General features: G+C 32.3%; 1 protein-coding gene across 1 annotated transcript in view; it reads left to right on the top strand.

Annotated features, from left to right (window-relative positions):
• The window catches only part of LOC145331742 (uncharacterized), a 109,075-nt gene extending 92,889 nt beyond the window's left edge, over positions 1–16,186 (top strand). Inside the window, exons 76-92 of the mRNA XM_080176577.1 lie at positions 343–395; positions 837–931; positions 1,543–1,668; positions 2,084–2,187; positions 2,714–2,869; positions 3,625–3,883; positions 4,356–4,558; positions 4,943–5,027; positions 5,630–5,719; positions 7,975–8,039; positions 8,179–8,325; positions 8,945–9,057; positions 11,485–11,632; positions 13,383–13,548; positions 14,228–14,293; positions 15,259–15,348; positions 15,945–16,186. Coding sequence (XP_080032703.1) covers positions 343–395; positions 837–931; positions 1,543–1,668; positions 2,084–2,187; positions 2,714–2,869; positions 3,625–3,883; positions 4,356–4,558; positions 4,943–5,027; positions 5,630–5,719; positions 7,975–8,039; positions 8,179–8,325; positions 8,945–9,057; positions 11,485–11,632; positions 13,383–13,548; positions 14,228–14,293; positions 15,259–15,348; positions 15,945–16,019 — 2,041 coding nt within the window. The 3' untranslated portion in view covers positions 16,020–16,186. The remainder of the gene's footprint in view (positions 1–342; positions 396–836; positions 932–1,542; positions 1,669–2,083; positions 2,188–2,713; positions 2,870–3,624; positions 3,884–4,355; positions 4,559–4,942; positions 5,028–5,629; positions 5,720–7,974; positions 8,040–8,178; positions 8,326–8,944; positions 9,058–11,484; positions 11,633–13,382; positions 13,549–14,227; positions 14,294–15,258; positions 15,349–15,944) is intronic.
• The last annotated feature ends 8,871 nt before the right edge of the window (positions 16,187–25,057 follow it).

Here is a 25,057-nt window from a genome sequence, read left to right as displayed (position 1 = left end):
ACATAGTTTTTTCGTATGGATGAGAACCGGTTCCTATCCACCGGATTCGAATGAATACGAGAAAATAATTTTTAATATGGCTTAATATCCGCTGGATTAGAATAGGTTCTCAGCCATCTTAAAAATCATTTATATCCTCGTATTACGATAATTTTTAATTAAAAGAACACAAAACTTGTTTAATATTTATATTTTTCATTTTGATATCCGTGGAACGCTGTCTATATTACGATGTTATGAATAATTATTCAAGGCTTTCTAAGGGGTTTGCATGTCTATAAACAAAATAATAGTATTTTTTTAAGGCGCTAGTTTTCATGTAAACTAATCTTGTATGTTTAGATTCCGGCGTATGCAGGAGGGAGAGATGAATACAACTATCCAAGATATTCTAGGCAATATTTCATTTCTGATAAAGTTTTTTAAATTATATCATAAATTATAAAATTTCAATAAAATATCATTTGTAGTTTTATAAATGAAGGAAAATGGCCATTTATATTTTTATTGGTCCTTAATTCATTGTTATTATCTTAAAAATGTTGTTTGCTAATTATTTCTTCGCTACTTGTGGACATAATTCTTCTTGCTGTATTAATTTGCAAGAAGGGTGGGGGCAATGGACTGTAAATAAAACTTGTTATTTGTTGGCTTAAAATTTTAGGTATTCTTTTATTAATCTGTGATGATTACCGATTAGTAGTGTCTAAACTTTTTAACCAACAATTTTAGCCTACATAGGTCATTATTCAGGATGTATATCAAAATATCTTCCATTATCTTATCCCTTATGATCCCTGATATGTTTCTAATGCAAATGAAATATAATTGAATAGTGTATCTTCTCTACCTGATTGTTGTATTGACCGTTGCAAATGGAAACAGAAACAACCTTTCTTTCTACATGAAGGATACCCTTGCTACCAATGTGGTTAGTTTTTTTTAAAAACAATGAGAATAGTCCGTTTCGTGGCAACGCTCTTTAAGGGGCGATTCATGGTTTTTTTAAATGGCCTTTTATAGGTTATATTGGGTTAAGTGATTGCCCCACAGGGTTAGGCAATTGGCCCCGCAGGGGTTAGAAATAAGAGAAAACCTTCTGTGAAAAATACGAAGAATCGCCTCTTAAGGTGCGTTGCCACGAAAAGGACTATACTTAAAACAATGATTGACAATATACATTAGCATAGATGCACTGATACAAAAACATGAGCAAAATAGACGGAAAAGGACATAGTTTTGGTGTTCCAGGGGTTTTAATGTTTTAAGCCAATCTCATATAGTAGTTGTGTGAATGTTATAGACCTCTATCACAAACAGACTATAAAAATCATCTTTCTTTACAAACAGTTTAGTTATTTCATCTGAGTAAAAGTTGTTTATTTTGATAACTAGTTTTTTCAATAAAGCTTCTCTTAAAGTAACCCTTGCCCATCAGTCTGCAACGATTACTTGATACTAATCTTTAATTTGTCTAGTGGTATTTGTATCTTGCCCATTAACTGATGCTCTGCAAGGTTTGATATAAAATTCTTGATTTAGGTTCATGGTGGACTGTTATGTGGGCGCCCGGATGGAGAACCCTGTGATCCAGAACGGGACTTACAGACCTGGAAGAATCCGTACACTGGCTCCAACTATCCCAACCCATACATAGATTTTATGAAGGTAGAATCACTCCATCAATTTTAAACTTACATCTATTGTAATATTGAAATTAAAAATTTAATTGATAGAATCGCTCTATCGATTTCAAACGGTTGTTGTTAATTATTATTCTTGCGACACTTAAGCAACTTTAAACATTAGAGTAAAACCCTAGAGGGGGGAGGGGTTAAATAACTGTATCTCCCCATTGCAGTGTCCTTGTGCCTGTTGACTCTCAATTGGGTCATTGAAAATCAATCAATGGTGTCGGTTATATTAACACAGTTAAGTAGTAGAAAACAATTTGGTAGCAGACGAAAAGGGTCATTGAAAAGGGAGGGAGGGAGTTATCTGTATACACATCTATACTATAGATCTGTTCTTTAAACATACAAAATTTAAATGACTTCTTCTCTATAATTAGTATTATTTGTAGGTGCGAGAAGTGAATCAATTCTGGGTGTGGCTGCACCAAACCTTGATTCCCAATGTGAGGGTACAAAATTGGTACAACGATGATCCACCTTATGGTCTTAGAGGGTAAGTTCATATTTATACAAGCGGCTACGCTCCTAGAAGCCTTCTAGGGGCAATTAAGGGAAGGTCATATAAATTCGACCACTACCTTTAATTTTAGTCACAAATTGAAAAGGTAAAAAAGGAAAATATTTTTTTTTCGAGGAGAGATATCCCAAAATAGTAATTAACATTCCCTGAACATATAAGAAGCTTCACTGAAAAGGTGAACCATATCATTTCATTGGTAAGACAAATATGCGCCATCCTGATGTTTAGGTTTTGTGAGTCTCTTATTTCTAGATAGGCTTTGTGAGTCTGTGTTTCGTGACTTATAAATATATTATCTATTTATTGTTATTTTGACTTTCTCGAGGTCTATAACTATTCCAAATATGAATGACAGAGTGTCCGACAATAGTAGTAAAGGCGGGAAACTAAATTTAAAAACAGAAAATATGACAATGAGAAGGTAAACTTAAATAGCGTAACATAAAAAAATAGGACTTCTAAACTGTAGAGAATTTTGTTATAAAAAAAAACATTTTAGATATCTTGACGATCGAGTAAACCGTATTATTGGTTACGCGGTGGTCCGTCAGGTCCGTGAGAAGCATGGCAACTGTCGGGCACCCCTCCAGATGAGAGATTATGTGGAGAGTTGCACGGGTGATCTGCCCATTCCTCTACTTCAAGAAGATGACAGGTATGAATAGTACGATCCCATCGCTGCCACCACGTAAAGTAAATCAAGGCATCACCTCGTGTTGTTAGAAGTTTTATTCTGAAACAGACATCATCCATTTGACAGTGGTTAACAGTTTACACATCATCATTAGCAGCAAAAGTTAATAACATCACATCCTTCAATCTTCGTATTTACAATCATTAATCTTCTTATTATGTTGGAGGTCGTCTTCGTTATTACATTAATCTTCTTTTTAGTTGTCAAATATCTTGAAAAGGTTTCTAGCCGTCTTCTTCTCTCTAATCTAAAATTAGGGAGAAGTTAGATTGGCGTAGCCATTTTGATACAGACAAACGAAGCTGCTCCACTTCGTTGTATGCACGCAAGACTTTAAAAGTTTTTAGATCATATACTTGCATCATTTCTTTTTAATTTTAATCTCAGGGATAAAGTGTTTGAACAATTAATCTAACATTCATTCTTTGGTTGTTTTGGACTTTGGGGTACTATCGTACAAAAAACTTTACTTTGTTAGTTCTGTCATTAAATATTATATTAAGCGCAATTGCTCTAGTCCAACACAGAAAAAATGTGCTATTTATGCTTAAAGCATTATAAGACTGTGCTAATCTAATATTTCTCTTATACCCTTTACTTGTTCACAATCATTCCAATTTAAATCTGTTTTTAATATTTAGCTGGACCTCTAAAATTTAATTAATCTCACATTGTCCTATCCCTTTACCCTATTAGGAAATATTATTTTTTTTTAGAACATATTGCCTTGGCTGGAAACCCATAATTGCTGAAGACTGTGAGAGAATGAAAGAATTTGGGTTCATTTCCGAGGCTGACCGAAAATCCTCGCCGGTGGACGCGTTGTACCGCAAGTACTCGGGTGGTGGTTACGAGCTCCGCATGAAGGGCAGTATCGGGGAACTTATGGACAAGATTGAGGTGCTGCAGAATAATAGCTGGATTGATAACAGGACCAGGGCTGTCATCACTGAGTTTAATGTATATAATGCGCAGGTAAAAGCAGCTAGGGAGGGGACATTTTAATGAAACTAGTAACCAAATTTTTGTTATCACGTTATCTCATTCGCTGGATTAAATATGTAGGTACTTTAACTAAAATTTGATTGGTTGGTTCATTAACTTGCAGTGTTGAGACTTTTATTTAATAATTTTAATCTACAGAATGATTAATTTTGTTTTATGTTATCAGGAAAATACATCAATTTATCGTCCATTGTCTTATCCCTATAGAGTATAGATACCTTGGCAAAAGAAGAGAAAGATTTCATCTCATTCAAAATTTAAAATTCTGTTTTAAAAATTTTCAAAGATGTGTTTCCATTGTTAGTTTCGTATTATTCCTAGACAGGTTTCAGGCTATTAACCTTCTAACTGCAAGTGGTTAATGTCAAAATTTTCTAAACATTCTTTCAATTCACTAAGTCTGTATTTAGCAGTTGATAATTCAAACCATTTATTTTTACAGGTCAACCAATTCGGTATTGTCAAGATCATCGCGGAATTTGTTGGTGGTGGTATCATGCCCTCCTACCGCATCGATGTCATCACCCTGACCAAGATTCTCGACTTTGGCGGCATCGTGACTAGCACGGCTGAGTTCCTGTTTGCTGTCTCCACCTTCTACTACCTTATGAACTCCTTGCTGTTGCTTAAATCACTTGGCGCAAGGCATTGATTACTATACAATACCTAACAAAGATTCTTTTACCCAGGGCTGTGATTTAGCAAATTAATTCCAATATTGAATTACTGAAAATATGGATATTTTTGAGGGTTAATACTAAAATAAAAATTGTTTTGTACTGTAACTAAAGGGAAGTGGGTAAGAAGGTGTGGGGGGGGGAGAAATAAGTGGGAAGTTAAACCAATATTACTACATAGGGTATGAGTAGTGAGTACTAAATAAAAAAATAACACAAAATCTAATAAATTCTGAAATTCTTAGCAAATTCATAATGTTTTCAGTATATTTTTAAACTCGCTTATTATTATGACAACTACATCATTGAAAGCTACCTGATCATTCATCTATATAGTAATCTATGTTATCAGAGAATTTTTACGTGACACTTGGAACGTTGTAGACGTGTTGACCATTACTATGTCACTTATGACTATCGGTCTGTATTGTGTAAAGGTAAGGAAACCAGAGACAATTATGTTAACAAAGAAAATCACAAAACCTATTTATTATTCTTGAGTAGATTAGTTCTTATCTTGCTATAGGTGCAAGTTAGAGGGAGGCGAAACATGACACTTGATTATTAGATATTTTATAAGAATCTAAAGGGAAAAGGCAATGGTCCATAAATTAATGTACATCCGCTATGATGATACAAAAAATTACCCATTCTGTAGATTACAATTTGTGGTTGAAACGTTTGGAAACTCTTTTTAAAAAACCAACCAATCAAAAGTCTCAAAAGTTGTTAAGCCAACGAATAAGAAAGTGTTAATATAAAACTTTGGGGACTTATGTAATAAACATGCCAATGTCCCTTCTCTCTCTGGGCTATACTGCTGGTTAAGAAAAAATGCGCAATTGCAATTTCAATCCTGTATATTAAAGTAACAGAATGTCTTTCTGTATCAGTATGTCCGCTGAGATTTAAAAATAGCTGGACGAACCGTTTAGGGAGGGAGGGAGGGGGAGGGGGTAGGATCGCCCCCCCCCCTGAAAGTAAGACTCTAATAGAAAAATGTTCACTCCTTTATTGTAGTAAAAAAAATATTTTTTAGCTTTACAAAGTGGCTCTATTCACCCAAGAGATTCAGAAAACTCGAGGAAATGATTTCATCTCTATTGACGATGCTCAAAGCATAAATCAGGTATTTTAATTTGATTTTTTTAGGGGGGGGGGGGAGGTCAGTCAGTCCTCAATAAGACACTTTTTGTGATATTGTTGAACTTGAGCTTCCTTGTTTGATACTATATAGTGCCTGCGCACGAAAAAAAAGTACTTTTAGTTTATAATTGATTTTTAAACAAACTATAATTGCCTTCGGAATAAACATTTATTTCTAATCAATTAAACTAATTTGATGGAAAATATTAGAAAATTAAAGCAATTATGGAGGATGGTTCGTCTTTAAAGAAAGATAATAATTATATTCTGCGCTTTTATAGAAACTAGATAAAACAGGAAATTTAAAATGATGAAACTTCTACTTTTTTAATACTTTTTCTCCACAACTATTAATATCTAAACAAGGATGACAACATCCATAAGTAGCGAAGCACAAAATCTATAATAAAATAGACAAACAGACAAAGTAATTTATATAGCTGATTAACTGTTATCATAACAAAGAAAAGAAGGAGATAAATATGCAAAAACTTAAAATCATGAAACTTGGGGTTTATATCTGAAAGTTTTAAAAACAAAAAGCAGCTTAAAAGCAATCAGACTACCAAAGATAGGAGCCGAGAAAATCTGTTGCAAAAAGTAAAAGCAGTTAAAGAGCTGTTTAGAAGCAGTCTGGCCGCTATTGATGAGGAATACTTAATTATGGTTCATATTGTTGGGAATGTTGACAAGAAGTTTCAGCCTTCTATCTTTTACAGAAGCCGAGAAAATTAGTTTTAAAAAATAAAAGCGGCTCTAAGCTGCTTAAAAGCAGTCCGACCGCTATTGATGTTTCATACTTAATTATGCTCAATATTAATAGAAACTATGACAAAAAGTTTCAGCATTTTATCTTTTACAGGAGCCGAGCAAATCAGTTTTGAAAAATAAAAGCGGTTAAAAAGCTGCTTAAAAGCAGTCTGACCGCTATTGATGTTTTATACTTAATAATGCTTCATATCAATAAGATTGTTGACAAGAAGTTTCAGCCTTATCTCTTTTACAAGTGCCGACCAAATCAGTTTTGAAAAATAAAAGCGGCCAAAAAGCTGCTTAAAAGCAGTCCAACCGCTATTTATGTTTTATACATAATTATGCTCCATGTTGATGGAAATGTTGACAAGAAGTTTCAGCCTTTTCTCATTTACAAGAGCAAAGAAAATCAGTTTTGAAAATTAAAAGCGGCTAAAAAGCTGCTTAAAATCAGTTCGGCCGCTAACGATGTTTTATACTTAATTATGCTCCTTATTGATGGGAATGTTGTCAAAAAATTTCAGCCTTCTATCTTTTGTAGGAGCTGAGAAAATCACGTTTCCCCCAAAACGTTTCAGACAGACATACATACATACATACATACAAACTAGCCTGTCCCGGATTTGAAAAATATAATTTATAATAATATAGTTGATTTATGCAAAATATTGACCCATGCAAATATTTTTTCTGTAATGCAAAAATTGCGATGGTACAAGCACTGCAAAGTTTTTAAAATTTGCAAAAAAGACTTGTTTTTAAAGCTCTTGTACCATCTCAATTTTAAAGATTTTTACAAAATTTCAATTCTAGTGTGCCTATATAAACCTGAAATTTACCCAAAAAAATGGGGGCAGTCTCAATTCTAACATATAATGGAAGAAGGTGTAGCAAGTAATTTTCCAAAGTAAAAATTGCCAGATTTCATACATAAATAATGGGGTTGGGCTGGAATCGATAGATACAGATATCCGGCTGATTCATAATTCTGGATATCAAGTATTTAGGGTTATATTGACACACTAGAAATGAAATTTCGTAAAAATCTTTAAAATTGAGATGGTACAAACTTTTTAAAATCTGCAAAAAGACCGTTTTTAAAGCTTTTGTTTCATCTCAATTTTAAAGATTTTTATGAAATTTCAATTTTTGCATTACAGAAAAAATATTTTGCATGGGTCATTATTTTGCATAAATTAACCATATTATGGCTGGGGGCAAAAATTTTAACAAAATTTTTCTAAAACGGGACAGGGTAATACATACATACAGACGGACATTTCAAATTATAGAGTAGCTTCGCTACTAAAAAAGGAAGAATTATCACTAGACTTCCAATATTTTTGTTTCGGGGAGGGGAGGGGTGGAGTAATTAAGTCTAATATGTTTCCAAATTTAGTTGGCGGGTAATTCCCCCTTTACCCCCACCCCCTCCACTTGGAGTCCTTGGACCTTGTCGTCATATTGAAAGATATTTATTTTTAGATTTATGATTACTGCTCATCCTTTACTGTGTTTACATCTATGCTCAAGCTCTGCAAACTTCTTAGGTAAATTATTTCAATATTGTCGTACTTATTCATGTGAACATTACAAGCATAAAATTCCAACTTATTTGGCGTTAATGCTCGTCTTTACCAAAATGCACAAAATTCTGGATAAATTTTTTTTATTTTCTGAATATTTTAGTTTCCAGAAGGCGTTCCGACAGATTGCTGCCACCATCCGCCTGTGCTTCATTGGCCTCTCCACCTTCGTGGTCGAGTTCATCATTGTCTTTGGCAGCTTCTGCTGTTTCTTCTTCTTTATGCTCTCATCTTACCTCTCCAACTTTAGGTTAGTCTTTTTTTCCTGTGATAGTTGAATAAACGTCCATGGGTGAAGGTAAAGTTACGTTTACCCCCACTCAAACGTTGAAACCCCTTATGTTACCCTTCTCAAAATTTAAAAAAATGATTTAGAATACCAATCTCAAACGTTCGAAACCCATCATTTTAGCCCCCAAACCCGCCACCCCCCCCCCCCCCCACAATCAAAATAAAAAGCTTTGGCGTCCCAGAATAGTAATAAGATTTGGTTAAGGCCAACACTCGCGTTATGGATACGCTGTAAAGGTGCATCACGTCATTTAGAATTCAAAATGACTCAACTAATACCTTAAAAACATTATTTAATATAAAAAATTTAAAAATGGAGGATATAGATTTTTTTGCTCAGAGTGTAGGTTATTTTTTTGTTATTAAAAGTAAACAGTATTTTTGGGGGAGGAGAGAACTTTTTTTCTCCGGTGAGAAATCTTTTCTTGCACCAATATAAAACTTCCCTGAAAATTGTGTAAGGACTGGTCCTGCTGTTAATGAGATTTTAGCAGACATACATATTTCAGACAGATAGAAAGACATCCTATTATTACTGTAATGTAAAGTATAAAATCTCGACATTTTAAATTTTGCAGGGATATGCCTCGAACTGTACAGAACACCCTTGCTATGGCCATTGGTAAATTTAATTTTGCCAGCCTGAAGGAGGCCAGCGAGTTTGCTGCTTGGATTTTCTTTGCTTTCTCAAGTAAGAAATTTATATCTATTTACAGTATGGCTTCGAAACCGATTAATATCCGTTGGATTAGAACTGGTTCTATGCCATACTAAAAAATCATGTATCGTATAGTATTACATCCAGTTTTCTACTAATATAAAAATGTACAATCATAATTTTAAAACCAGTTTTGTTAGCCCTTGCCTTCGGCTTCTTGGGAATAACAAAACTAGTTTTAATCTTATAATTCTACAATTTTATATCAGCGGAAAGCTGTTTATAATACGATGTGATAAATAACTATTATCCCTCAAATAAAATCTCATTTACTCTTTCTTTATTCATCTCTTTAAGAAGTTTTGGTTCTACTGCAGTTCACGGTAAAATATTGCTGGTAAGCAATATTTCTAAAAATCTATGAATTTTAAAGGCTGCTAGCTGCCAAACGGCTGAACGTACAAATCATGCCCGCACACTGTTTTAAGCGGCATAAGAAGGCCTACAAATAATCTGAAATAGCCATAAATCAATAATGCATAATTATCTCGCAGTGCAGAGAAATGCGCGAAAAAGACCTATTTTACGCGGTTTTTCTTCAGTGAAGATTTCCCTGTGCATCATTGGATCTTGGCTATTCCAGATTATTTGTAGGCCTTCTTATGCCGCTTAAAATGGTGTGTGGGCATGATCTGTACGTTCAGCCATTTGGCAGACAGCAGCCTTTAAAATTCATAGATTTTTGGCAATATTCGTTACCAGCAATATTTTACCGTGAACTGCAGTAGATCCGAAGTTTTTTATTTACCTTTATAGATGCGTAGCATCTCTATAAGTATCCGCTTGCCTCACTGACTCCTTTCAAAGGATATGTTGTATACAGCTTTTCTCGTATTCATTCGAATCCGGTGGATAGGAACCGGTTCTCATCCATACGAAAAAACTATGTCTAGCATCGTATTATGTCCAGATTTCTACGAATATAAAAATGTACAATCATAAGATTAAAACCAGTTTTTTAGCCCGTGCCTTCGGCACCTCGGGGCTTAAAAAACTGGTTTAAACTTATAATTGTACATTCTATATCCGCGGAAAGCTGTTTATAATACAATGCGAGAAATAATTATTAAAATATATGCTATTAGAGTGCCCTTAGAGTCAAAGCTACTAAAGTAATTCTTGTATATGTTACATAACACCATGGGAAGAAAGGAATAATAGCAGATAATTTAAACGGCTCAATACCAGCTGAGTATCCACGTGGATATTTAGCTATTATTGGGGTCATTTTTGGATACTCAGCTACCATTGGGAAAATGTGTGGATATTCAACTACCATGGGGGAAAAAAAATTTTAAACAATTATTTTGGTTAGCTTTTTTGTCAATTTATACATGCTAGAATTGTCCTATCGATTTAATACAAAAGGTACGATCTAGGAAGCGTAGCAATTCTATAATAGAAAGTCCATAGGTCAATTTTCAACATGTTGCTTTTTAACATTTTAACAATTTTTTTTGTCATATAATGTATTAAATGAAAGCAAAGATTTTCTACATTTCTATGAAATTATATCAACTCTATAAAATCGTTTCTTTAGGGATTTTTAGTCAAAAAAAATAATGGATTATTAGCCCTGATCATTAGATTGAGCATTTTAAAAAGCAAAGCTTTTAATAATAAGGGTCTGTGCATCTTTCCGTCCGTCGATTTCAAACTTGGCGTTATGATTCTTGTAAAGCACATAATAAAGAACGTAATTACCAACAAATCAAATTGATTATTGTATGCCCAACTACGCTTTTAATATTTTTTTTTATCCTTGTTTTAAAGTACAAGGTGCAATAAGTGGATGGAGATTTTTCGGCTTATTTATAAGTTTTATCTAAAAGTTTATGGAATAATGATTCTTATTACGATAAGGTACAATATTATAAGTTAGACATCTCAATGAGTAAGTCCTAAAAATGTTAGTATGTCCTTAAACAGTAGCGTATACTCAAGCAAATTTGCAACAAATTTACTATAATTACAATAATTTTATATAGACTTATGCATTTTTATCCTGTTAATGTTAGTTTGTCCTTTCATTTCAGAGCTTTGCTTTTATGAATTTTCAATATTTACTTCCTAAATCAGTATTAAAGTTAAATGATAGGTGTGAATTGTTTGCATTAATGTGCTTTATTGTCATGGGAATCAACATTATGAAAGGATATAATTAAAATACCAATAGGAAACTATTGTGGATATTTAACTACCATAGGGGAAAAGTGGATATTCAACTACTCTTGGGAAATATGCGTGGATACTCAGCTACTATTGGGGATTTTGCCATTTAAACTTTTCTCTAATATTTGCAAGGTTTACTTGGCATATTTTCATGAATATTAAATGGGGGGAAGATTATTTATTTCAAAATAAAGGATGTGTAGACTAAATATATTTGTATCTATTTAGTTGTCGTAAACATGATTTTGATCAACATGATGATGGCCATCATCAACATGGCGTTCGAGGAGATCAAGAACGAGAAGGAGGGATATCAGAACAAGTTTGAGATTATTACCTACATCAAGAGAAGCATCAGAGAACTTACGGGAGTTCAGTAAGTTTTTTTTTTTTTTTTTTTGTCGTCAGGCAAATCTATGACTATTCTGTTCGACGGTCTGTTCTACCTTAAAAGTGTCCTAGAACTTATTTAAATAAAAGAATTAATTTATGAAGACAGCTTCTGTAAAACCGTGTTTGACAGACCAAATAACCATTAGACAGTCCTTTATGGATGAAAGGTGTTTCAATGATGTTTATTTAGCAGTGTTTAGTTATTTCTCGCATCGTATAATAAACGGCTTTCCGCGGATATAGAATGTACAATTATAAGATTAAAACCAGTTTTTTAGCCCCGAGGTGCCGAAGGCACCGGATAAAAAAAACTAATTTTAATATTATGATTGTACATTTTTTATATTCGTAGAAAGCTGGATATAATACGATGCTAGACATAGTTTTTTCGTGTGGAAGAGAACCGGTTTCTATCCACCGGATTCGAATGAATACGAGAATAGTTATTTCTCGTATCGTATTATAAACGGCTTTCCGCGGATATAGAATGTACAATTATAAGATTAAAACCAGTTTTTTAGCCCCTAGGTGCCGTAGGCACGGGCTAAAAAAACTGGTTTTAATCTTATGATTGTACATTTTTATATTCGTAGAAAGCCGTTTATAATACGATGCTAGACATAGTTTTTTCGTATGGATGAGAACCGGTTCCTATCCACCGGATTCGAATGAATACGAGAATAGTTATTTCTCGTATCGTATTATAAACGGCTTTCCGCCGATATAAAATGTACAATTATAAGATTAAAACTAGTTTTAATCTTATGATTGTACATTTCTATATTCGTAGAAAACTGGATATAATACGATGCTAGACATAGTTTTTTCGTATTCATGAGAACCGGTTCCTATCCACCGGATTCAAATGAATACGAGAAAAATTATTATCGATTCTTTTCAAATAAATTGAAGTAAAAATATATTTTATTGTTAAGATGTTATACATTCTTTAATATGCAATTAATAAAGGTTGGGTAGGTATTATATTAATATAAAAATGAAATTTTGCAAAATGAATCATATTTCAAGCTTTCTTAGCATTTTTTTTTATGATATACAATATGTTTAAGTACATTTTTGATTGATGTAATACACGGACTGGGATAGACATTTAGCAATTTAAATTGGTTAGAATCTTGTAATATTTGTATGAATCATCCCTTTCATCCCCATAGAACTAAGAGAACAAAAAAATCAAAGAGGGGAGGGGCTAGAAAAGGGTATTTTTAAAAGTTAGAAAAGGGAGGAATTAAAAGTAAATTGTTTAAAGACTATGAGTAAACAATAAAAATCAAATATAAATAACTAAATATCTTTCTTTGATAATTGGTGTGTTTAATAGTTCAAAAACGCTTACTACAGCAGTTTTATATAAATAATTCATTGTCTTGAGTTACAATAGATCAAATTGAAATAAGATCATTTTAATTGTTTCATAACAAGGACGACAGCTTTGCATAACTTTGATGCAATTTTATATTGTTGTATTATCTAGGGGCTCTATATTCGAAGGAGTAGGGAAATATGTAAAGCTGAAATGGAGAGCTCAATCAGTTCAGTAGTTCTTAAATTTATTTCTATATACAATAGAATTAAAGTTTAATGTTCATGTTAAGTCAAACTATGTTTGAGCTTGCTCTATTGGCTGTACAAAAGCGTTTTAACATACACCATGACAACTTAGGTTCAAAAAACCAAGAAACTATGGTTAATCAATTAATCAATCAATTTAGGTTGGCCCAGCGTGACCTGCCTGTGATCAAGATTAACAGTCCTGACGACGAGGACGGGCAGGGCGGCAACGACAGTGAGGAGGAGGACATTGACAACTCCGTGACCACCCAGTTCTCTGAGAAGGCCAACAGTCTCCTAGCTTATATTGATAAAACTTACCTTTTGGTAATAGTTTTATTTTATTATCTAATAAATCATGAGAAAAGTTTTGACGGCGATAGTATGATTTTAACATTACGAACGGGCGTAAGGATAGACCCTAAATATAGAAAATTAGATTTAAAAGACAATTTAGCAAATGCTGAATAGTTTAAGGTTGAACTTTTAGTAGTGAAGCTACAATATAATTCACTTTGTCCGTACTTACGCTACGTTGGAAGTATGACATTTCCTACTGCTTTAATTAAGATGGATTGCTGTTTTTTTTTGGTAAAATATACAAATTATGGTGTCCCTTAGTCTTATCTTTCACCTTTTATTTTTTTTGCTTTCTATCTGTTTAGCACCACTGAAAATTTGCTCTATATCTCCGCCGTTTGTTGATTTATCAATCCATTTTTTTGTGCTTTGCTACTTATTGAAGTTTTCATCCTTGTTTAATTAATCAAATTAATATCACATATATAGCAATAAACTGACTAATCATAAATTTTATTATTTTACACTTTTAGTTTATAAAATAAAATATCATATCATTCATAATTATAATAGGGATATAATAAAAATTTATATACCAATTTGATTCAATTGCCAATTTAATATGACAATAAAGAAGTACAAATTGATTTTATGCTCAAAAATGAATTCATTTTGTGATGGAGTTTTGACTTTTTGTTTTGTTTAGGGCGAAGAAGAGCCCCGTGGGGTTCGACCAGCTGCTAAGATTACTATTGACAAGGCTGATCCTAAGGTAATAACTATAATAATGTACATTGGTAGCAAAGCTTTATAAACTACTTCTGGCGGCTCTCCTGAAAGTGTGTATTAATCCCAGAAGGTGGGTGTATAGTTTTATATGTTGTTAGTGTTTTATATAAATTTAGGTTATATTGGTTACAGGGCTCGTTAGGCCCCTCCAGGGAAAGCACCAAACTTTTTCATTGAAATTCATTTTTCTACAGATACGGTTTTAGCCCACCAAAAAGTTTAATTTTCATCGGAAAATTTGACTACATGTAGAAGATTTTTTGAAAATATAAATGTTTTTAAAAGCGAAGCTTTTCTATAATTAGGGTCGGTCCGTCCGTCCGTACGTCCGTCACAGAGAGTTGGCTCTTTTCGTTAATTTAAACAGATTAGAATTGTCCTATCGATTCCAAACTTTGCATGATAATTCCTATAGTAGTTAGGTACAATTAAGAAAGCGTAGCAACTCTATAAACAATACTAGAATGTCCGTACGTCCATTTTAAATATGTCGATTTTTAACTTTTTTGACAACAAATTTTTATATGTTAAAATTATCCGATTCTTTTGATTTTTTGAAAACTGATTCCTATTACAACAAGGTACAATGTTATAAGCGAAGCATCTCTGTAAACAAGTCCCAAAAATGTAAGTATGTCCTTAAACAGTATCATCTATTTATGCAGTTATGCAACAAATTTTCTTAAAATATTGTTTGTACTGATGCATTAATATTCTGCTAATTCAGTTCTGACAATCTGCAAGTGTTAATGTTCGTTTGTCCTTCTATTTCAGAGCTTCGCTTTTATGGATGTTGTCATCCTTGTTTTTTTCATAAATTAGGTTTAGGTTAAGAAAAAGTATGAAGATTGACCCAGAAGTTGATAAATAAGTGATAGAGGGGCCTGGAGGTTGCAGTGTAGTACGATTGACAATTTTACTAGATATTCTACCATATTATTATTGCAGGGCAAACACATGACCTCTCAGTTTGACAATATATTTGGAGAGGGACCCACACCAACACCCAGCATGCTTGGCCCTTATGATGATGAACAGGTTAGATAAATTATAAAGTTGCTACGCTTATGAATTATGTACAACAAGGCAAAAATGGGTATTTCCAATTTGTAATTGTAACTTTGAAGTTCCTTGATACTGTATAACCATACATATAAACTTTTAAATTCTACTTAAGTTTAGTTTATTTGAAAGAATTGGGAGAAATCATGGACTTGAACACGATTTTTTAGGTTGGGAGAGTCTAATTGATGCTTAAAATTGAAACATTACTTTCAATCTAAGCAACCCTTTACCCTTCATAACATAGCTTCCTTTAGAATAAAAAACATAAACAACTTATGTAGATAAACCAATTAAAACTTGTCTGTAATAAATATGAAAATTCCTAAGACAGATCCTAAGACAGACAAACTTACATCCCAAATAAATTAAAACAGTTTTAAACTTAAAATATAATTTTATGTAGTGAGACAAAGTGTCTCCAAAATCAGTCATGTGACGTCATAAAAATGAGGGAGATGAGAGGAGAAGTGCGAAAGAAAACCTCTAAAAAGAGATGGATAATCCCTCATTTTTATGACGTCACATGGGTGATATTTGAGACACTTTATCTACATGTTATTTTTTTACAGGTTGACCTTGATGACCAATCCATAGGAGACTTGTCGATGTTAAACCAGAGCAATGTCGACGGAATGAACATATAACAAGTTAAAGAGAAGCTACGCTACGCATGGCGATAAATAACTATTCATCTTTTGATTGTAAAAACTTTGACAACGACTATAATATTTATCCATGCAAAACAAAGGGGGGAGGCGGATGTGCCACTTTTTAAAACCAAAAGTAAAACGCGCATGATCTCGGCCCATAAAAGAGTTATAGCTATAGAATTCGGCACAGCAATTGCTTTTCTGAAGAACAGTATGGAACCGCCGTTTCCCACCGAAATTTTTTTTGCCTTTTTTTCGCCAAAATGGACAGTTCTCAATCATCTGAGATGAACTTAAGTATAAAATCTTATAACTGTCAAGTGAAAATATTAGGGAAATTTAAAAAAAAAATTCTCAGATGATTGAAAATTGTCTATTATGGCGAGAAAAGGCAAAAAAAATTTCGGCGGGGAACGGCGGTTTTCGGCGGGAGCGGCGGTTCCGCCGCCGTTTCTTCACAGTTCCATATTGTTCTCCACCAAAGCAATTTCTGTGCCGAATTTTATAACTATAGCTGAGATCATGCGCGTTATACTTTTGGTTTCAAAAAGTGGCACATCCGCCTCCCCCCTTTAGAACAAGGGGGGGGGGGGAAGTTCTGACACATTTGCGTAAACGGTGAGTATAGGCTTTATCTTTGGACTGAGAGGATAGGTTATTAGGGATAAAATCATTCTTATATGATGAATTTCCCCCAGATTTAAGATTTTTTGGATAGGCCTCCAGGTTCCGGAGCTCCAGGCCTCCAGGTGTTCTCTGTACAGGTAAAAATGAAAAATAATTTTTTTTTTTTTAAAGTTACAGGTCAACTTATAAAACAAAATATGCATCTTTTTTAATATTATTCACATATTTGAAGAAAAAATATGCATATTTTGTTTTATAAGTTGATTTTTAACTTTAAAAAAAAATTTTTTTTTTTTCATTTTTACCTGCACAGAGACCACCTGGAGGCCTGGAGCTCCAGAACCTGGAGGCCTATCAAAAAAATCTTAAATCTGGGGGAAATTCATCATATAAGAATGATTTTATCCCTAATAACCTATCCTCTCAGTCCAAAGATAAAGCCTATACTCACCGTTTACGCAAATGTGTCAGAACTTCCCCCCCCCCCTTTAAATTTACATCTTATAATAATGCAGAAATCATTTTTAATGCGTGTTGAATTTACAGGGAAGGGTAGACCATGGAAGATAAATTCAACTTCTACCCATATATTAACAATAAATTTATACTTTGAGGAAAAATTACCACTGCTCAATTACAAGAAAATCCCCCTCTCCCATTTCCATTGGATAATTTTGTTCCACCTGAAGGAAGAAGTTGGACTTATCCTCTTAATATCCTATACTTGTAAAATTAGACTAAAGAATGACGAATGACTTTATGACGAACTACAAAACCTGACACAAGACTTAAATTCAAATGACTATGAAAATGATAAATTACTACATTTGCCGACAAAAGACAAAGACTTGAATTTGAAGAAATGACAAGACCCAAAATATTAAAAAACTTAACTTAAAAAAAGAAAAATATACTGCCACACTGGCATTATACAATTTGATTGTATAGATGACTTAATAGTATAAATTTCTTCACAAAACAAATGAAAAACTAACATGCTGACAAATGACAAAAACTTCAAAGACCAGAGACAGATTTTTAATAACATATTTTTATTTTATTTGAAGACGTATTTGACGTATATTTTTGTATCGACCAAATTGACTTGTTGACTCGATATAAATTTAGTTTGAAATTAATTTTGACGTCCTAAATTTTTTTAAACCATAAAGCTTTGACAATTGAAAAAAAGACTAATACAAAAACTCAACCGAAGAAAAGTAATTAAAACTATCTTATGTAGATATAGAAAAATACATGTGTTTTAATTGTAAACTTAATATAATTATTGACTTATTGTATAAATCCATTTATTGACTCATGACTCTTTGACTAAAATTGACTAAAATACTACGACAAACGACTATATCATAACAGAAATTTTATTTTTTTAAAACTCTTTAATTCTTTTTCTATTATTTTATTTATTTAAAACATTTTATTAAGTTAAAAATTGTTATTATTTCTTATTAAATTTATTGTATCTTTTTTATTATCCTTACTTTTTTTGGAATATTTGAAAGTTGAAAAAATAGTAGCCTTAAAGCAGTAATTTTTTATCTTTTGTGTTTATTATATTAAACAGTAAATTTAAACCCTTATTCAATAAAGAGAAAATAATCATTAAATTATGAAGGAATCAAATGTGTTGTTGAAATCAATGTGTCATTAATATCTTCATTGATTATTTTACAAATATTACTTCGGCATTAAATGTAATTATTTATTCTCCTTTGAAAATATTCATATAAAGAAAGTTGATAATAAAACGGGCTTGATCTGATCTCATTTTCCAATTATTAATTTGTAACTTTTATTTATTTCTAATTGTGTATTTATTTTTTTACAATAAATTTATTTTGTTTGATTATTTGTTGATTGTTTTTAAAAGCGAAGCTTTTCTATAATTATGGTCGGTCCATCGTTAATTTAGGCATGTTAGAATTGTCATATTGATTTCAAACTTTGCATGGTGAATCAAGTAGTAGTTAGGTACGATTTAGAAAGCGTAGCATCTCTATAATCATTACCAGAATTCCCTTACGTCCATTTTAAACATGTTGATTTTTTCTACTTTTTTAGAAGCTAGTCTTATTTATTGTTTGTCTGTCCATCTGTCTCTCATACCTATTTCATTACTAACCATTAGACATAAGCATACATAACATTTGTAAAAATAGGTGGGAACTGCGCGGGTTATATTGGTTATAGTTTAAAGCACAACAGGCACATAGTGGGAAAGCACAATTTTTTTTACAATTAAGAATCATTTATTTGCTTTTTTTGCTAAAATATTTAACGAAACCAAAGATGAGCTATTATATTTGTAATTAAAGGTACAAATACATCCGTATTAAGTCTGAACTAAGATAAGATAATTTTAAATAAAATAGTGTTAGATTTTGTTAAATCAATAAAAAAAAGGTAGAGAGAAGAAATCAATTTCTAGTTATTCTTTTTTATCTACCTTTTTAAAAGTGAATCTTTTCTATAATTAGGGTAGGTCCCTACGACTGTAACGGATAGTTTTTTTCTTTAATTTAGGCATGTTAGAATTGTCCTAACGATTTCAAACTTTGTATGATGATTGTGTATTAGTTAGGCACGATTTAGAAAGCGTAGCAACTCTATAATCTTTGCCAGAATGTCCGTACGTCCATTTTAAACATGTTTTTTTAAAAACTTTTAACAACAATATTTTATGTGATTTAATCATCTGAATGATCTGATTTTTAGAGTAACGATTCTTATTACAATAAGGTACAATAGTTTAAGCAAAGCATCTCTATAATCAAGTTCTAAAAATGTCAGTATGTCCTTAAAGAGAATTCTGTATTTAAGAAGTTTTGCAACAAATTAACGTATAATTTTGTCAAAACTTATATATTTAAATTTTTATATATTCAGTTCTGACACTCTGCAAAAGTTAATGTTAGTCTATCATACCGTTTCAGAGCTTCGCTTTTATGGATGTTGTCATCACAGCTACTTTACATCTGAGATTTTTAATAGCCAATAAATAATAAAAGATGTTTAGTGTATGTTGCAACATACTGTAACAATTTTCCAAAGAAATAGAGAATTTTGTTGTTTTAATTAATTGCTTTATGGACGTTACCATCCTTGTTCAGATAAGATTTTTGTTCTATAGAGTAGCCAACCACCCACAGTGGGGTATAGCAGAGGGAAAGGTGGGGGGAATGCCCTCTGGGAGGGTATGTCGTATCATTAGTGTAAGGGAGGTGGGGAAGGAACATCGTCGAGCTGCCTCCCCAATCTGAAATCTCCCCACTCTATCTGTCCCGCCTTCTCTCTCTTTCTTTACTTATCTCCCCCCCCCTCTCTTTATACACTTTTTGACTCCGTCGAAAAATACTTTCCTTTTTTCCTTTCTTTAATAGTAAAATATTCTTATTCTGCAGAAGTTGTCTGCTATATTAAACGTTAAATGTTCATTTTTCATAAAAATATACTTTAAAGTGATAATTAGTTTGATTAATACCTTTTTATGTAATTTATAGTGTTCTATTTTATATTATAGTGTATTTTAAATAGTTTTTGAAAATATTGTTTTTGGCGTAAACCTTTTTTTACGAGAAAGGTTAGTAACCCTATTTGATCAGCTGTTTATCTGTCAAATGAACATGGATAATTATGACCAAAAGAAGCGCAACAATAACAAGCAAATATCATTTCAACGAAAAAGGAATAGTAGAATGGTAAACAGTAAAGAAATGAAAAAATGAAGTAAAACATGCTTAAGTTTATTATGTCGACCATTTAAGTAATTTCCAGAAAATTAGGTTTCAATTTTTTAACCCGCCAATAAACAAAAAAAATGTACTGTAGCGGAGCTGCAAACAAATCAGCTGATCACCTGTCAAATTTGAAAATCAATGCATTTATTATGAACTTGAACTTGAGATGGAATGCTTGGCGCATTTTTCTGTATGTCATAAACATTTTAAATATACTGGGTTTATAATTCACAATAGCTAGCCAAGGTCACTTCCTAATCAGGAATTTGATGAAATAGTCTTATAAACCTTTATTGGACCTATAAACAGCTTTATTGTAAAGAAGAACCATGTTGGTCCAGCGGTTAGCGAGATATTTAGAAACAGACAGATAGATGGCCATCCTGTTACTTAATAAAAATTAAAGAAGCGCACGTACAACACAGACATATAGAAGCCTGAGAGAGAGGGGACAATGGGCTGTTTATTACACTTGTTTGGTTGATTAAATAGGTTGAGTGTTCAAACGTTTCAACCACTAAGTTTAATCTACAGGAGGGGTAATGTTGTGTATCATCATTGGGGTTTACATTAATTTATAGGCCTTGTCTTATTTCTTTAGATCCCTGGATAAAAGCATAGCTTGTTGCTATCAGGGGCTGCTATTTAGCCAATTAATTCCTTTTGTAATTAACGATAAATAATATTTTGTTGAAGTAAAACTTGTTTTTTTTGGTGTAACTGAAAGGGAAGTTAATAAAAAAAAGTAGAAAAAAGGGAAGGGGGTTGAGGGGAAATTTTCACTTAGAATTGTTTGTCAGAATCACATTCCCTTTTCCCTGGTTGCTATTAAGATTTATTTATTATAGACCAACTTGCAATTTTATAAATATTGCACAACATAACTACATCTTTTAACTTAGCTTATATGTGTAATGTGTATATAAAAAAAATGTTAAAGGTGAATCTTTTATATAATTAGGGTCAGAACGATAGGCCTGTAATAATTTTGAATATAAATGAATTTTTTGGTTATTTGGCAAAGCGACTCCATGATAGAAAATAGTCCGTTCTTATGTTTGACATTTAGCATGACATTAAAACGATGAAAAGTGAGAGCTTTTAGAATTGTTGGTTACATTTATGTGTAAATTATTATTTTGAAAAGCGAAGCATTTCTATGATAAGGGTCGGTTGGTCCGTCCGTCCGGAACGGATAGCTTTTTTCGTTAATTTTGGCATGTTAGAATTGACCTATCGATTTCAAGCTTTGCATGGAGATTCCTGTAGTAGTTAGGTACGAATTAGAAAGCGTAGCAACTCTATAATCATTACCAGAATTCCGTACGTCCATTTTAATCATGTTGATTTTTTTACTTTTTTACTAATAAATTTTATGTGATCTAATCATCTAATTGATCTGATTTTTGGTATACAGATTCCTAGGACAACGAAGTACAATATGAGAAGCAAAACAACTTTTTAAACAAGTCCTAAAAATGTAAGTATGTCCATAAACATTATCCTGTATCAAGCAGTTTTTCAACAAATTTACTTACAATTATGCTTCGACTCTTATACATTTATATTCTGATATTATCGATTTTATGGATGTTGTCATCCTTGTTTTTTATTGGTTATAATTAGCTTTTATTCTAATGATGTTGTTATCCTTGTTTTACTGATATGCCAAACAATTACAAATTACATGCAATATTACAATAGTTATAAACCACGCCCTATCACGATAATAATCTCAACAAGTAAGATTAAAACTTAAAGAATGAATTGTTTTAACCTTTTAATGTTGCAAAATCCCGTTTTTGCAAGGTTTTAACTCCTTCCTTTGGTATTAATATCTTATTTGGAAAATCCAGTATTTATGAATCTATAGCTTTAAGATAAGTAAATCTACTAAAAAATAGTAGGACGAAAGAAAGACTTAGTTTTGTAATCCTTATATAAAAGTAACAGGATGTCTGCCTGTCTGTGTACCGAAGGATCTCGCTAACCGCTGAACCGAAATAATTCTCCTTTAAAGTTTAGCTTCTCATAGGCGAAGGAAAGGTTAATAAATACTTAAGGGAAGGGTACCACCACCCTCCAAAGAGAAAAAGCCCTTAGAAGAAACTAACCGTAACCAAATTAATTATTTTTCTTTTTTAAAACTAAATTTGAAAGTGAAGGCGGTCGACTCCTCCCACCCAAGGACAAGCTATTATTTTATATTATAGGGTATGGTTTAAGTGGCCCACTGATGAATAAATGGATTCTACCCGATATACAATTGTAATGTTGCAGTTTTCAGTGCAACTTGCTAGAGGAAAGTTCAATCTATAGTATATAATATTAAGTCTATAAATTGATACAAAATTGTAATATGTAAAATTTAAAATATGTCTGTTACCTGAAAACAGTAAAAGTGTCTAACTATGACGTCGGATTAAATTAACAATTAACCAATGAGAAGCCAGTATTCACAATTGTAAAATATATAGCGGCCTCTCATTGGTTAATTGTTAATTTTTTCTGACGTATTAGTTAGACACTTTTACTGTTTTCCTGTTACCTTATTATATGTTTTATAATTATTTGGTCAAAAATGCTTATGAAATAGACCTTTTTTGATCTCAAATAGTTCCTTTACAAGCCCACTTTTTTTATAATTATATTAACAACTAAAACATAGGTCTTTAATCAATTGTCATCCCTCTAGGGAATCTTAAGTGGGGGGGGGGGGGGGTAGGGCTGTTAAATTCGATAGCCCAATTTTTTGATTTAAAAGAAAAAAATTAAGAGTGAGTTTTCTTTTTATTTGAAGGGGGGGGGTTTTTTTCTAGGGGCGATTTCTCTTGGGATTTCTCCCCCATAATAGTAATAAACCTTCCCGGTACCTATGAGAAGCTACCCTGTTAAGGAGAATCCGATCGGTTACAGACAGACATCATGTTACTTTATTATAAGGATTTCGATATACAGACTGGGAGCAAAAATACAAACGTATTTGTATAATTTAAATGTACTTCTAAACAAATAATCAAACTTAGGTGGATATTCTAGTTGATTAAGTATTAAAACATTTTAAAATTAGTATATTTTTTCTTATCTTTTCATTAACACATTTCCTATTGTTCACTTTCACTTTTAACAAGGACAACTGAATCCATTTATTTTCTAAATTTAGCCTACAACTTTTCATTTTCTTACTTCTGTGTGTATATTATTATTCCTTTATAAACAAGAAAACAATAAAACAGGGATGACAACATCCATAAAAGAGAAACTCTGAAATTGTAAGACATACGAACACTTAACACTTGTAGAGTGTCTGAACTGAATAATCAGAATTTAAATGTACAAAAGTCGACACAAAATTGTAAATAAAATTCTTGAAAAACTGCTTAAATACATGATAATGTTTAAGGACATACTTTTATTTTTAGACTTGATTATAGAGATGCTTCGCTTATAACATTGTATTTTGTTGCCATAGGAATCAGTATTAAAAAATCAGATCAATCGGATTATTACATCACATTAAAATTGGTTGTTAAGAATGATAAAAATCAATGGACTTTCATTCTGGTAACGTTTATAGAGTTGCTACGCTTTCTAAATCGTACTGATCTACTACAGGAACCACCATGCAAAGTTTGAAATCGATAGAACAATTCTAAAATGCCTAAATTAACGAAAAAGCCATCCGTTCTAGGTTTACGGACGAATACACCCTAATTATAGAAAAGCCCCAAAGGTATTAGATGTTTTTCATTGTTTGGCGTGCTCTAAACATGGTTTTATATTTAACAAACAGACGAATAAAATTTATAATGATTAGAGTAGTTGTGCTCCTAACTTGTACTTTCAATGTAGAATGAAATAGTAATTATAAATGTTAATAAAAAATCAGCATGATAATTTCAGTTTTAGTTGCGTGAAGTCTTTAGCCATGAAAAGACAATTATCATTTTTTTAACACATAGCGATGGTTAAAACTTTGCATTTCATTTCATTCTTACACACAGGGGCGTGCAGGAGGGGTTTAAAGTGGAGTAGAATCTAATGATTTGACAAAACATTATTGGTTATTAATTTTACATGCATATACTAAACCACTAAATTTTTTTGTCCATGGGGTGTGAAAAAACCACAAGGAGGGTATAACATTTTTTAGGTGCATCTAAATTTCTTTTGATTTTTCTTCAACTTTGGATGCAGTGGCGTGCACAGCGGTTTGTAATTTAAGGGGAGGAAAAGGCAGAATAACCAAATTTTTTATATAAAGAAAGATGTACAACTAAATTCCCCCCCCCCCAAAAAAAAAAAATGTCGTGTTTTAGTTCGCTTTAGTTTTCTAATTCTACTCCTAGAGAATATTTATCCTTATAATAAAGTAACAGGATGTGTGTTTGTGTGTCTGTTTGTACCGAAGGATCTCGCTAACCGCTTAACCGATCGGATTTTCCTTAACAGGGTAGCTTCTCATATAGGCCCTGGAAAGGTTTATAACTATTTTGGGGGAGGGTACCACCACTCTCCTAAAAGAAATCCCCACTAGACAAAAACTACACTCCCCCCAAAATTTTTTTACTTAAAAAATCTTAATTAAAAAAATAGGTTTTGGGATTCAACTCCACCCTCCTAGCGAAGCCGCTAGTCTATCATAAA

Source organism: Acartia tonsa, chromosome 1 (genome assembly GCF_053477335.1).
Source record: "Acartia tonsa isolate MP-2025a chromosome 1, ASM5347733v1, whole genome shotgun sequence".
Taxonomy (NCBI): Eukaryota; Metazoa; Arthropoda; class Copepoda; order Calanoida; family Acartiidae; genus Acartia; species Acartia tonsa.
Note: the sequence above shows the minus strand (reverse complement) of the source record. Positions and strands in the feature narration are given on the sequence as shown.